Source organism: Neodiprion pinetum, chromosome 7 (genome assembly GCF_021155775.2).
Source record: "Neodiprion pinetum isolate iyNeoPine1 chromosome 7, iyNeoPine1.2, whole genome shotgun sequence".
Taxonomy (NCBI): Eukaryota; Metazoa; Arthropoda; class Insecta; order Hymenoptera; family Diprionidae; genus Neodiprion; species Neodiprion pinetum.
This window is the reverse complement of record NC_060238.1, coordinates 11,909,139-11,921,993: the sequence shown is the minus strand read 5'-3', so window position 1 is coordinate 11,921,993 and position 12,855 is coordinate 11,909,139. Positions and strand designations below refer to the sequence as shown.

The 12,855-nt window shown below is 48.6% G+C and overlaps 1 protein-coding gene across 1 annotated transcript; it reads left to right on the top strand.

Moving 5' to 3' along the window:
* Positions 1–220: 220 nt before the first annotated feature.
* Positions 221–877, top strand: LOC138191290 (uncharacterized). Its single transcript, XM_069137932.1, has one exon. It carries the CDS (start codon positions 221–223, stop codon positions 875–877), a length of 657 nt encoding a protein of 218 aa, XP_068994033.1.
* Positions 878–12,855: the final 11,978 nt, after the last annotated feature.

The following is a 12,855-nucleotide window of genomic DNA, read 5'->3' as shown; positions in this document are numbered from 1 at the left end:
GCACTCAAAGGCAAAATGCAAAAAACACAGACCGGACGAAGAGCCGCAGAAAATGTGGCGAGACAGGACACTACGCCACGGACCGTGAGAACAGACCGGCCTGCCCACTGTGCACCGAGGCGGGCCACGGTGATGCGGCGCATCTCGCGGGCTTCGGGAGGTGCGTGGTGTACCAGTGTGCGCTAGAGGGGTGCAGAAAGCAGGCTGGAAGACGGACAGGATGATTTCGGGTAATCTGAACCGCAGTAGGACAGCAGACATGCTACAACCACAGATAGCAGACGAACACGACACCGACATTCTGATCTTGTGCAAGCCGTACAGGATGCGACATACGCAGGATGAGATCACGAACGAGACCAAGACAGCAGGTATCTGGGTGAGGGGCGCTGCCCGAGCCCGGATAACCGCTCGTGGCGTCGGGGACAACTACGTCTGGGCTAAGGTGGGCGCTGTCACTTACGTCAGCGTCTACCTGACCCCAAACTGGGCCGTGGCGGAGTTCCTGGCGAAGGTCGCGCTCCTCAAGGACGGACTCAGGGCCCTGCCCAGAGACCTCTTGGTCGCGGGGGACCTCAATGCGAGGGCGATCGAGTGTGGCATGACGGAAATCAACAGACGTGGACGGCTGCTGTTGGAGACGGCTGCAAGGCTGTACCTAGTGGTGAAAAATACAGGTGACATACCAACGTACGGACGGCCGGGATTTGGAGACTCTATCCCGGACGTAACGATGACGACGGACAGAATTCTGCCACGGGTAAGGCGGTGGTGGGTGTTCAAACGCTACACGGCCAGCGATCATCAGTACATCGCTTCCGAAGTGGCAGAAGAGACAAGGTCGGCACGGACGAGGATCCAGCACCCCCCACCGTGAAACATAGACAAACTCGACGTACCGAAGTTTTCGACAGAACTCGCCGCAGCGCCGGCCCCGAATGACCGACGCCCTCCCAGAGCTGACTGGCCGGCAAAGGGCGTAAAAGACCGGCAGACTAGACGGCCAAACTGACGACGCGGCTGTGCGACAGCACAATGCCAAAACGACAGTACGGACGCAACAGATCACGACAATACTGGTGGGCGAACGAAATAGTCGAGCTACGGAAGAGTTGCCTGGCGAAACGACGACAGGTTACGAGGGCTGGCTAGAGATTTGAGAGAGAAACCCTTCAGGCCGAGTACAAGATCAAACGGAATCGACTGACCTACGATATTAGAGACAGTAAGACCCGATGCTGAAAGAAGCTCTGCAAGGAGGTGGACCGCAACCCCTGGGATGCCGGTTAGAAGATTGTGACTGGAATGCTGGGGGCCCGGATCCCGCCAGAACTCAAAAATGCTGAAACCGCACGATGGATCGTCGACTGACTATTTCAGACGCACCCGACGCGTACGGACGCCACGAACGACGACGAGACGGCGGTGCTCCCCGTCTTTACCGCCGAGGAGCTTGTCGGAGCGACGAAAGCAATGAAGAGGGACAAGGATCGGACGGGGTACCGGCGGAGGTCTTCGGCTGATGGTGAGCCTGAGGCCGGAGATACTTCTTGACCTCTACAACACGTGCCTCACGACTGGGACATTCAGCGACCGTTGGACGGTGGGAAAGTTGGTCCTTATCCCAAAGGGTAAGTTTGACCTCAGCACGCCGTCGGCCTACCGGCCGCTGAGCTGACTGGACACGACAGGGAAACTGGACGAGCAGCTTCTGCGACCACGACTCATTGACGCGATACAGGGGAGTGGATGCCTCTTGTGCCAGCAGTTCGGCTTCCTGAGGGGTCGATCAACGATTAGAGCGATCCAAGAGGCGGTTGACTCCTTCCGGTCGACAGACAGACTGCCACGCTGCGCGACCCGTCGCGCTGCTGGTGACACTGGACGTCAAGAACGCCTTCAACTCGGCCAGGTGGGTGGAAATCCTAGAGCCATCGGAGGCGACTTCGAGGTCCCGCCTTATCTGTTCTGGGTTGTTGAAGACTATCTTCGGAAGAGATGGCTGACGTACGAAACGACTGAAGGTCAAGTGACGCGACAGATCACCACGGGTGTCGCTCAAGTTTCCATACTTGGTCCTGACTTCTGGAACGGGATCTATGACAGCCTGGGACTAGAGTTCCCGCTAGACGTTCGCCTGGTCGCTTACGCTGACGACATGACGGCGGTGATAGTCGAGCGCACTCCAGATCTGGCACAATACGCACTGAATCAGACAATGAGATGAGTCGGACGGTCGATGACTGACCATGGACAGTAACTCGCGACGGAAAAGTCGGAACTGGTGCGTCTTACCAGAAGACGAATACCGACCACACTACGCATGACGGTCAGGACGGACGAGGTCGAGACCAGAGGGGAAGTCAAGTACCTGGGGGTAACCGTGGACACGAAGATGACCTTTTGGCCTCACGTACAACAAACGGCCCAGAAGGCGGCTGAAAGGATAGCATCCCCAAGCCGCCTGATGGAAAACACAAACGGACCGAGACCGGGGAAACGGAGACTTCCAATGTCAACGGTGAACTCGATCCTCCTCTACAGTGCGGAAATCTGGGCAGACTCCCTAAAGACTCAGAAATACTGTCACGCAATAACGACGGTATAGAGACGAAGCGCGTTGAGGATCGCTTGCTTCTATCATACGGTCTAAGCATAGGCCGTTCTGGTTGTGGCGGGCGTGATTCGCATAGACCTTCTCGCGTCCCAGCTTGAAAGGGTCTACGGAAGAGACGCGGACGTGAACCGACGGGATGCGGCAACGTCGGAATGAGCCGTGACGATAGAGATGTGGCACGAACAGTGGGCCAGAGAAACCGACAGAAAACTGGACGAGACGACTTATTACGGACCTGTGATCGCGCATTCAGAGGGGGTTTGGGGATGTAAATCTTGACGTCACCCAGCTTCTGACGGGCCGCGGATATTTCAGACGCTACTTACACAACTTGAACCGAGTACGGACGTCCAACCTCACGTACTGCGGACACGAACGAGACGACGCGGAGCACACGTTTTTCGAATGTGACCGCCGGACAGAACTGAGACAGAGACTGGAGACTGTCGTGGAAGGCATCACTTTCGACAACATTGGCGGGGTGATGCTACATAGTACAGAAAGATGGCAACTTGTTGCCACCTACACAGAGACAATCTTACGACGCAAGAACGCGGACGGCTGCCTGATGTCACGTAAATGACGGATGGCCTGCACTGGACGGATGGACGGGCAGACTGATAAGACTTACACCATCAGAGCCCCTAGCTGGAAGTAATATCACCACAGTCTCTGGCTGGGGGCGTTGCACACTAGGTGGCGGCTTAGTGGGTCGGCCATTCTGGAGTCCCACATACGCGCTAGCCTGTATGACTGGCGTGAATCCGTAACTTGAATTCCGCAACTCCTCGAAAAAAAATAATAAAAATGATAATAATAATGATTATAACAATAATAACAACAACAACGACGACGACGCCGACGACGACTATAACAACGACGACTACAACAACGACAACGGCAACAGCAACGGCATCGGCAACGGCAACGGCAACGACAACAGTAATAATAATAATCGATTATTACAATTCTAATCAATTATTTTGTTTATTTTTCTGAAATTCATTCTTGTCCTTCCAATATCGGATGTACAGTTCTTAATGGATTTTTTTTTCGAACTCTGCCATCCCTATCTCTTGGTCTTCTCGTTTGGGTCCCAATTATTTGGTTCATGGTTCTACCAACTGTGGTTTTTCCCTTTCTGGATCTCTTTTGGTCTTTTTATCTATACCCATTTTACCGAGCCTTTTTTTTTCTGTGGAATTTCTCCGTTGGAAATCTTTTTTTCAGATTAGCCAAAGGTAAACCTGTTTCTCAGAAGCAGATGGCATCATTTTTTCAATTTTTTTAATGGATTGGTCACTGACTTTGGTGAAGCATATTTTACAATCCCCGAGGAAAAGACGGAAATTAGTACTTGTACTGTCTTCTCAAGGTTCTTCTGTGGTTTTTTCCCTGAACGAGAAGACAAATGCCGGACAGAATCCGGAGAATTTAATCATTTCCGAGCTACAGCTAATCTCCCCGAGGGAAGAGAGTACCCAGCGCCGATAATCAAATTGCAAATTCTGAAAACATGTTATGTCATCCTCACGTCAGTAATTTATGAAACAAACAAAACAAAAATCATTATTTTTGAGTCAGGGCGACTCAACTTCAGGGAGGGCGGTAGTGTTACGAAGGAACCTTTCCACCTTGTAGGAGTAAACGAGGGAAAATTATGTAAAAATGAATCACTCAGTTGCTGCGTCAACCACAATTACTGTAAAAACAGTCTTGTGCTGGACACAGATCTGAATTGACGTATTTCTCTCAAATATACGATTTGTCCAAGATCTCCTCACGAGTTTTCACTACTCTGGAACGCTTTTGTTTCAACATCAACAGTTGTTACAATATATATATGTCGGAGAAAAGCCTCGGAAAGGCGGAAAGGATTAAAAATGATCAAACTGATGGGGATAACTCATATTTAAGCGTGACGATCCCGAACACGTCCAGTCAACCCTCTCGCTTGCCCGTGACTGTCGATTTCGTCCATGCGTTTTTATGAAGAAACCATTTGCTTGTTGCTGAGATTCCGTCATTAAGCTATATTCATAGGTTGCAAATCAATACTTGACGCTTGATACAGTGGACTAATCGAGAGTTCAAGTTCAAATTGAGTTAATGAAATAATCTTTTCATTTTTTTCTGACAGAAAGACTAAATTTATTTTAAACTGTTGATCTTCAATTAATTCAAATGGAACAAATGACCAAAGATTTGTCATACTCCGACATATACATATAGTGCTACACCAATCCTCTGACGATACTTTGAATGCTAATTCAAATCAGCGATGATTATCACAATTGATTAGTATACTAACAAGATTTTCCGATTTTTTCTAACTTTTCTGTATTCCCCATCACCATAATAATAAAAATTCTGGAAAAATTTAAGAATCATACTACAAAAATATGAACGGCTTGAAAAGAGGACAGATGGATATTCGATTAGAATTTGAAGCAAGCATGAAATTTTCCTCAAACACTGCAGCCTATAGCATGATCTTGCACGATCGCATTGTCGAGAACAGTCCGATTAGTGGCATGGTTGAGAAATCAGTATAAGTCAATTTTGGGATAAGATGTTCAATTATTATTGTGCGAATAAAGATAATATGTGTAATAATATTTCCTCAATTCAAAATAAAATGATCTATTACGATAATTATGTATAAGCTGAAAACAGAATGTAATTACTGATAAATAGATAATATTTATCTTTTGAAGCGTTCTATTTCACCCAACCACATGATCAAAAAATTAGCTATCTTGCGGCGAGCATCAGAAACATCACTGAGTCGATCGGTGGAACATCGATTGATCGATAATGCGGTGGGGCACCACATGTGACAAGCCTGCGACAACTCCCAGTAACACCAACTGTGGGTAAAAAATATGCGCCATCCAACGGTAAAAATTTGAAGTGTCCACTCATCCAACGGCGAAAAAATGAAAACGGCTGATCATCTGACAAAGCAACAAATTTCATTGTCGAACTGTCTGTCGGTAAAATAGAGCAAATGTACGAGTGTCGCTATCTATGTTGACGCTCCAGTCGGTAATAATATCGTGGGTAAGGCTTACTGTAGCGGACACCCACCACCGGCAAGCCGGCGACAACTCATTAAAATATTTCCTTTTCTCCATTTCTGTCTTTTAACAACTATTGCCCTTTACAGTTAACTTTCGCGTGTCCAGGCCTCGCCGTGCTAGCCGAGGGCCAAGGGTTTGACCGCGCCGGGAGTTTCCCGACATGTGGCATTTATGGCGCGACGTGACCCTTGGCCTCGACTCGGAGGCGAGCCTGCATTTTTCCCCCATCTGTAACCAGTCTTCGCCGTGCTCTTTGCGTATACGCATCTACCAACTAGCTTCGTCTTTTTCCCTGTTTTCGCATTTCTATTATACCATCCCATTCTTGTAACTCGATATCTCTAATAATAAACAGTTCGTCAATACCATATCATTATTAACCACAATCTCTGGCGTCATCCGTTTCCTAATCTCCCGACAGCACCACAAATTGGTGACCCCGACGTGATCTGGCGCGATCCATACTCTTTCTCGTGTCAGACTGTGTTAAATTTTTATTGTGAGTGCTAGGGTTGGTGAACTTTTTTTCGCTGCAAACTTTGAGTGGTATTGGTGACCGGATGTAGACACCAGATCGTGTAAGATGCCGGCAGACGCTGTAACCGACGTGCGAGCTGCGCTAGACCGAGTCGCTGTGCGTATTCCACCGTTTTGGCCCGCAGACACGGAGATGTGGTTCACACGAGTCGAGAGCCAGTTCACGTTAGCGGGGGTGGTGGGAGACGAAACAAAATTTAGCTACGTCGCAGGCAATATAGACGCGAAATACGCCGCGGAAGTGCGGGACATTCTTAGGCGGCCGCCCGTGAGCGGCAAGTATGAAAAATTAAAAACGGAGCTGATTCGTCGTCTCAGCACGTCGCAGGAACAGAAAATGCGGCGATTACTCGAGCACGAGGAGATGGGTGACCGCAAGCCCTCGCAATTTCTACGGTATCGTCAGGCGCTAGCAGGCGTCGTTGTACCGGAGAGCCTCGTGCGCTCACTGTGGCTCGGCAGGCTACTCTCGTCGATGCAGGCTATCCTCGCTTCGCAAACGACCGCGAACCTCGATACGGTTGCCGAGTTAGCCGATGCCATCGCCGACGCAACTCCGCGCCACCAGGTCGCTGAGTACGCGGGGAGTGCGGGTAGGCTCGAAGCCTTGGTCGAGCAAGTAACGGCAAGCCTGGCTACCGTCGTGGCCATGCAGAAACAGCACCAGCAGGACATCGCGGCAATCCAGCGGAAGGTGAACGACCAGCCGAGCCGATCACGCACACGTTCGCGGCAGCGTTCGCAGACCAGGGATCGTCAGCGTGACCGAAGTCGCAACGGTGAGTGTTGGTACCACGCGCAGTTCGGAGCCAACGCTTCAAAGTGCACAACACCGTGCACCTACCTGTCGGGAAACGCGACGGGGGGGCGTTAGAAGCGGTAAACGACCCCTGCCCAAAATCGCGCCGCTTATACGTAATAGATCGGGCAACAAAGACGCGATTTCTTGTCGACACCGGGGCCGATTTGTGCGTGTTTCCGCGAACTCAGGTACAGGGCCGCGCGCCGAAACGTCCCACGAACCTTACGCGGCAAACGATACAACGATTGCAACATACGAATTCGTCGTCACTGACGTCACGAAGCCGATTATCGGCGCGGATTTTCTCAGCCATTTCAGGCTACTCGTCGACATTCGCAATCAACGGCTCGTAGACGGGGTCACTTCTTTTCAGACACCCGGCAAGATCGCGGAAGACGGCCCTAGTATTAAAGTCATTTCCGGAGAATCGCAATACCACGCACCCCTTGCTACGTTTCCGGAGATTACGCGGCCAGCGGGGGCACACGTTGAGCCTAAGCACTCAACCTGCCACCATATCCGCACGACGCCCGGACCTCCAGCGACCAGTAGACCACGCCGTTTGGCACCCGAAAAACTACAGCTCACGAAGAGAGAATTTAGAAATCTTCTGCAACTAGGAGTCGCTCGCCCTTCGGAGAGCAGTTGGGCATCACCGCTGCACATGGTACTCAAGAAAGTTGATGACTGGCGACCTTGCGGAGATTACCGTGCTCTCAACGATCGGACCGTTCCGGATCGCTACCCGGTTCCGCAGATCGAGGATTTCTCCCAGAGCCTCCAGGGGAACAACATATTCCCCACAATAGATCTAGTGAGAGCGTATAATCAAATCCTCGTAGCACAAGAAGACGTTCCGAAAACAGCTATCACGACTCCATTCGGCCCGTACGAATTCCCATTCATGTCGTTCGGCTTACGCAACGCAGCACAGACGTTTCAACCTTTCATGGACGAGGTACTCCGCGGCTTGGAATTTTGCCACGTGTACATCGACGATATCCTCGTAGCCTCATGGACAGAAGAGGAGCATCTGCAACATCTGGGGAAACTTTTCAGGCGCTTAAAAAGCTACGGAGTGCTGGTAAATCCAGCAAAATGCATTTTCGGGGCAGTAAAAGTGGAATTCCCGGGCTATAGCGTGTCCGGCGAGGGCACTCGGCCGCTGGCGGAAAAGGTTAAAACCATACGCACCTATCCAAAGCCCGTAACTACAAAACAGCTACGACAATTCTTGGGTATGGTGAACTTCTATCGTCGTTTCATACCCAAGGCTGCATACCTGCAGGCACCCCTGAACGACCTTCTTCAGGGAAACGCTAAGGGACGAACCCCGGTAAAGTGGACCATGGAGGCTGAACGGGCTTTTGAAGCGTCAAAGGAAAGCCTAGTGCAAGCCACGTTGCTAGCTCATCCCGCAAGCGACGCCCAACTCGCAATCGTCTGCGACGCTTCAGATTTCACCGTGGGAGCAGCACTACAGCAACGCGTCGAGAGAGATTGGCAACCATTGGGTTTCTTGTCGAAGAAGCTCAGCACAGCCGAGCAGAAGTACGGAGCGTACGACCGAGATTTATCAGCCATCTATTCAGCTGTGAAGAACTTCCGGCATATGGTCGAAGGCAGAGAATTTGTGATTTTCACCGACCATAAGCCGATCACATTCGCGTTCCGACAAAAGTCCGACAAGTGCTCACCACGCCAATTTAGACACTTGGATTTCATTGGGCAGTTCACCACGGACATTCGACATATTTCGTGGCAGGAAAACGTTGTAGCCGATGCTTTGTCGAGGATCGACGAAGTAGCAACACCGATCGACTATGACGCGTTAGTGCGATCGCAGGAAGGAGACGACGAACTGCGGATGTACCTACGTGGAGAGTCTGCCTTGCAGCTCAGGCAGGTGCAGATTCCGGGAACCGACGTAGCCGTCTACTGTGACGTTTCTACTCAAACGGGGCGTCCATTTGTGACAACGCCTTTCCGAAGAGCAGCTTTTAACGCCGTACATCACCTCTCGCACCCTGGAATCAAAGCAACGGTCAAGCTCGTGACGCAACGCTACGTCTGGCCGTTGATTAAGGCGGATTGCCGGCATTGGGCACGCGGCTGCGTAGAATGCCAACGAGCAAAGGTTTCGCGACACACGTCCGCTCCGATCGGGAAATTTTCCACACCATTTACGAGATTCGAGCACATCCACATCGATCTGGTAGGTCCTCTGCCGATGTCGCAAGGGTTCAGGTACTGTCTCACCTGCGTGGACCGTTTTCACGCGCTGGCCTGAGGTATTTCCGGTCGAAGACATTAATGCTGCCACCGTCGCTCGTACCCTTTTCGTGGGTTGGATCGCACGGTTTGGCACCCCGCTGAGGGTGACGACTGATCAGGGCCAGTAATTCGAGTTGCAGCTGTTCAAACAACTAGCAGTTTTGGCAGGCGCGACCCACCTGAGGACAACCGCGTATCACCCAGCAGCCAACGGACTCGTGGAACGTTTCCACTGCCAGCTGAAAGCAGCAATTTGATGCCACACGACAGAGCGGTCTGATTACGTGATCTGATTCAGATCAAAATCAATGGGCTCCAAGATTTTAATGGCTTTTACTATTTTGTGAAATTCAAAGTTCAATATGCATAAGGGTTCGGTACATAATGAATTCCCAAGCAGCGTTCCGTGCCCCAAGATTTCAACAATTTTTTTTGTTCGAGTCCATGTTCGGATTTACTTCCATGGCATGGATTTACCTCCAATGGCAGTGACTTCTCGCTCAAATTTGAATCCTATCCGTGTAGTCGTTCATCACTTATTGAGGTCCCAAAGCTAGGGGCAGAGAGATGAAGAGGAAGAAGATTTTTTATTTCACATGAACTTTGACTGTTGATAACTTCAAAACTGGTTGACAGGTTTCAATCAAATTTATAGTGTGAGATCAGATGGACAAGATCTTTAGGTCCTGTGAGTTTCGTTAGAAATCATTGAAACGTTCCGAAAATATGACACCCCGATTTCGGGCTTTAGTTGGTCCGGGTAAAAATTCTCAGCAGTACTCGCCGACCTGCGTGTACTTGGCAGCGATTCTCTGCCGCGAATCTTGATAATTGACGTATTCGTCAATAAGTCTTATAACGTAACTTTCGTATATGAGGTAGACAACGTCGTGAACTTTCAAAATATTACGCTTTCTCCAGAATCGAACTCATGGATTTTAATTTTTTAATATCGTATTTTCTTGTCTACCAATCGATGAAAAATTCCGCCGATGACGCAGGAAGTCGGTGTCGCCGTGAGTCGTCTCAACCTATAAAACGTGAGTTAATCATTCATGTTTATTGTTGTTGAGCAATAAGTAATAGCCATAACCGAAAACGAAGAGCAGTAATATTCATCCGTTGAGCCCTTTCTGCAATGACAGGAAATTAGAATGAGAAATCAGAAATATGAGTGAGAAACAAGCTACACGATTAACGCAGATTTTCTTCGGCGTGTGGCGATTGATTGATTGTTATTGTTACTTGACTTTTTTTCATTGCATAATCAGATTACGTAAGACCTATGTCGTGATGAGTGTTGTTTATCAAATAACACTGACGTTATGAAGGAAATGAAGGATGATAATTGGCAAATATCGGTGAAATCTGTTACATTGTAATATTTATATTACATTGTATATTAATTGCGTGGATTGTACGTTCCTTGTTCGAACACGTTTTTACACGATAGAATATAAGTTGCATAAAAATTACACATTGGAAGTTATGGCTCCGTCGTTAATTTTTCAAGACACCTGAAATATTTGAATTCGCAAATTCTGTAGAATCTTTCTCGCAAAATAATTGATATGAGTTTTGCACATCCTTCTTATAATCGGCTGTGTCCGATATACTTGGCTCAAGTTAGTAGTAAACAAGGGGGGTTCTGCGTAGAAACACCTTCTTTACTGACCAAGCCGACCAATCCGCCTATACATGCATCCCAGACGCAAACCCTTGAAAGTTACCCCCCACTCTCGTGAGATAAAACGTGCTCTGCCGACCGTTCGTCGGTAAGAAAATCTCCCAAATGAGCATGATCGCCGGTAAAAAATCCCCCAAATGACCATCATTGTCGGTAAAAAATCCTCCAAATGACCATGATCGTTGGTCAAAAATGCCTGAAGTTGTCGTGGTGTTACCTCTTGTGGGATAAGTTGTGTTCTTTGTCGTTGAAGAAAATGATGCTCATCAAGCGGGATCGATAACTGCATTAACGAGCGCACTCCGTGAATCCTCAGGCGTTCGAGCGGACTCCGTGGATCCTCGGACGATCGACCGGGCATCCTTGCGTGTACCTGGTTTTGAGAGCTTCCAGAATCTTCGAGAAGATTCTCACGACCTTGAACGAATCTAGACTGACAAACAATTCGTCCGACGTGTTTTGACTCGACGGTGAGCAGCATGCGGTCAAAGGATTTCGGTGCGACGTTGAATTTTAGACAAACAATTCTCGGAATCGTCCGACGAAAACAATACTCGGAATCGTCCGACGAGTTTCGACTCGACGGCGAGCGGTCAGCCGACAACGGATTGCGGTGCGACGTCGAATTCTGAAAGGTTCTGAAATTTGTATGCGGCTGCTTCGACCCTAAACAAATGTAGGCTGACAAACAATGCGTTTGACAAGTTTCGACTTGAGGGCGAGCGGTTCGGGACCGTGAAAAAGAGGTTCTTTGACCCTAAAAGATTCTCAGAATCGTCCACAGAAAACAATACTCGGAATCGTCCGACGAGTTTCGACTTGAAGGCGAGCGGCCTGCGGACAACGGATTGCGGTGCGACGTTGAATTCTGGAAGGTTCTGAAATAAACTCTCAACTAGCGGGATAGAGGTTTCGAATGAAAAATTCGTGAATACTATGCACTTTATGTCCATTGACGTAGGCGCCCGTTGTAATGCTGCATTCGACTCGCAACGCGTTGACCTTGAGAATGGTAACAGGCATATCCGAATAGTGAGTTGGTTAGCTGCCAATACGCGCGATGTAAATCCGAAAAGCTGACTAATAAAATCGTCAGGTTCCAAATTTACGATATGGTTACATTCGATTTCGCTGCATAACGTATTATTGTTAGGCTTCATACTGATTCAAATGTTGGTATTTTATAACGCGTCTTGAAAATACTTTTCAATATCCTCAATTTCGTAGCTGCCAGTGTATATTGTGACTACCTTATCGGCTACGTATATTTTATTGTGACCGACATCAACGTTGGAAATGAAATTGAAGGGTAACAGTTCAACGAGACCGAAAACATAATTTTTGTTCAGAGCAAGTTCGATTGGAGGAAAATATTGCGCTCCATGAATCAAACACGTTCCCGATATCGTTGATGTGAACGAATCATCCATTACTGCAAGTGCTCGAATGACGTTATTAAATTACGAGTCATGTTTATATAACTCATTGCTTAAAAATTTCAGACACAAGTGTCCGCAATTGAATGTACCGTAATCCTGATACCTTTTGTCGTTGTAATTAATGCTACCAATACCGAGATATTTCACGAGGTCTGACAGCGGTTGAAGATGACCGAAACTGTCGACGTAAACTACATCGCTGCCGCGTTTCTTATATGCAACCCAGTGTGTCCCAGGGTCATCTCTATCGTCAAGATTGACTACAGCTGTTTCGTTTTCACGCGGCCCGGTTTCGGGCATTTTGTTACGCATAAAGACACCTCGGAAGTATGGAATTTTTATGATTTTTGCATACTTTACCAAATCCCAGTTGGTCAACGCTCGGCGTGGTGGCTTGACATTTAGTTTTTTGCAAG

Bases quoted from the DNA above. Each gene is read 5' to 3' on its own strand.
- LOC138191290 (XM_069137932.1), top strand. From the start codon at position 221: ATGATTTCGGGTAATCTGAACCGCAGTAGGACAGCAGACATGCTACAA.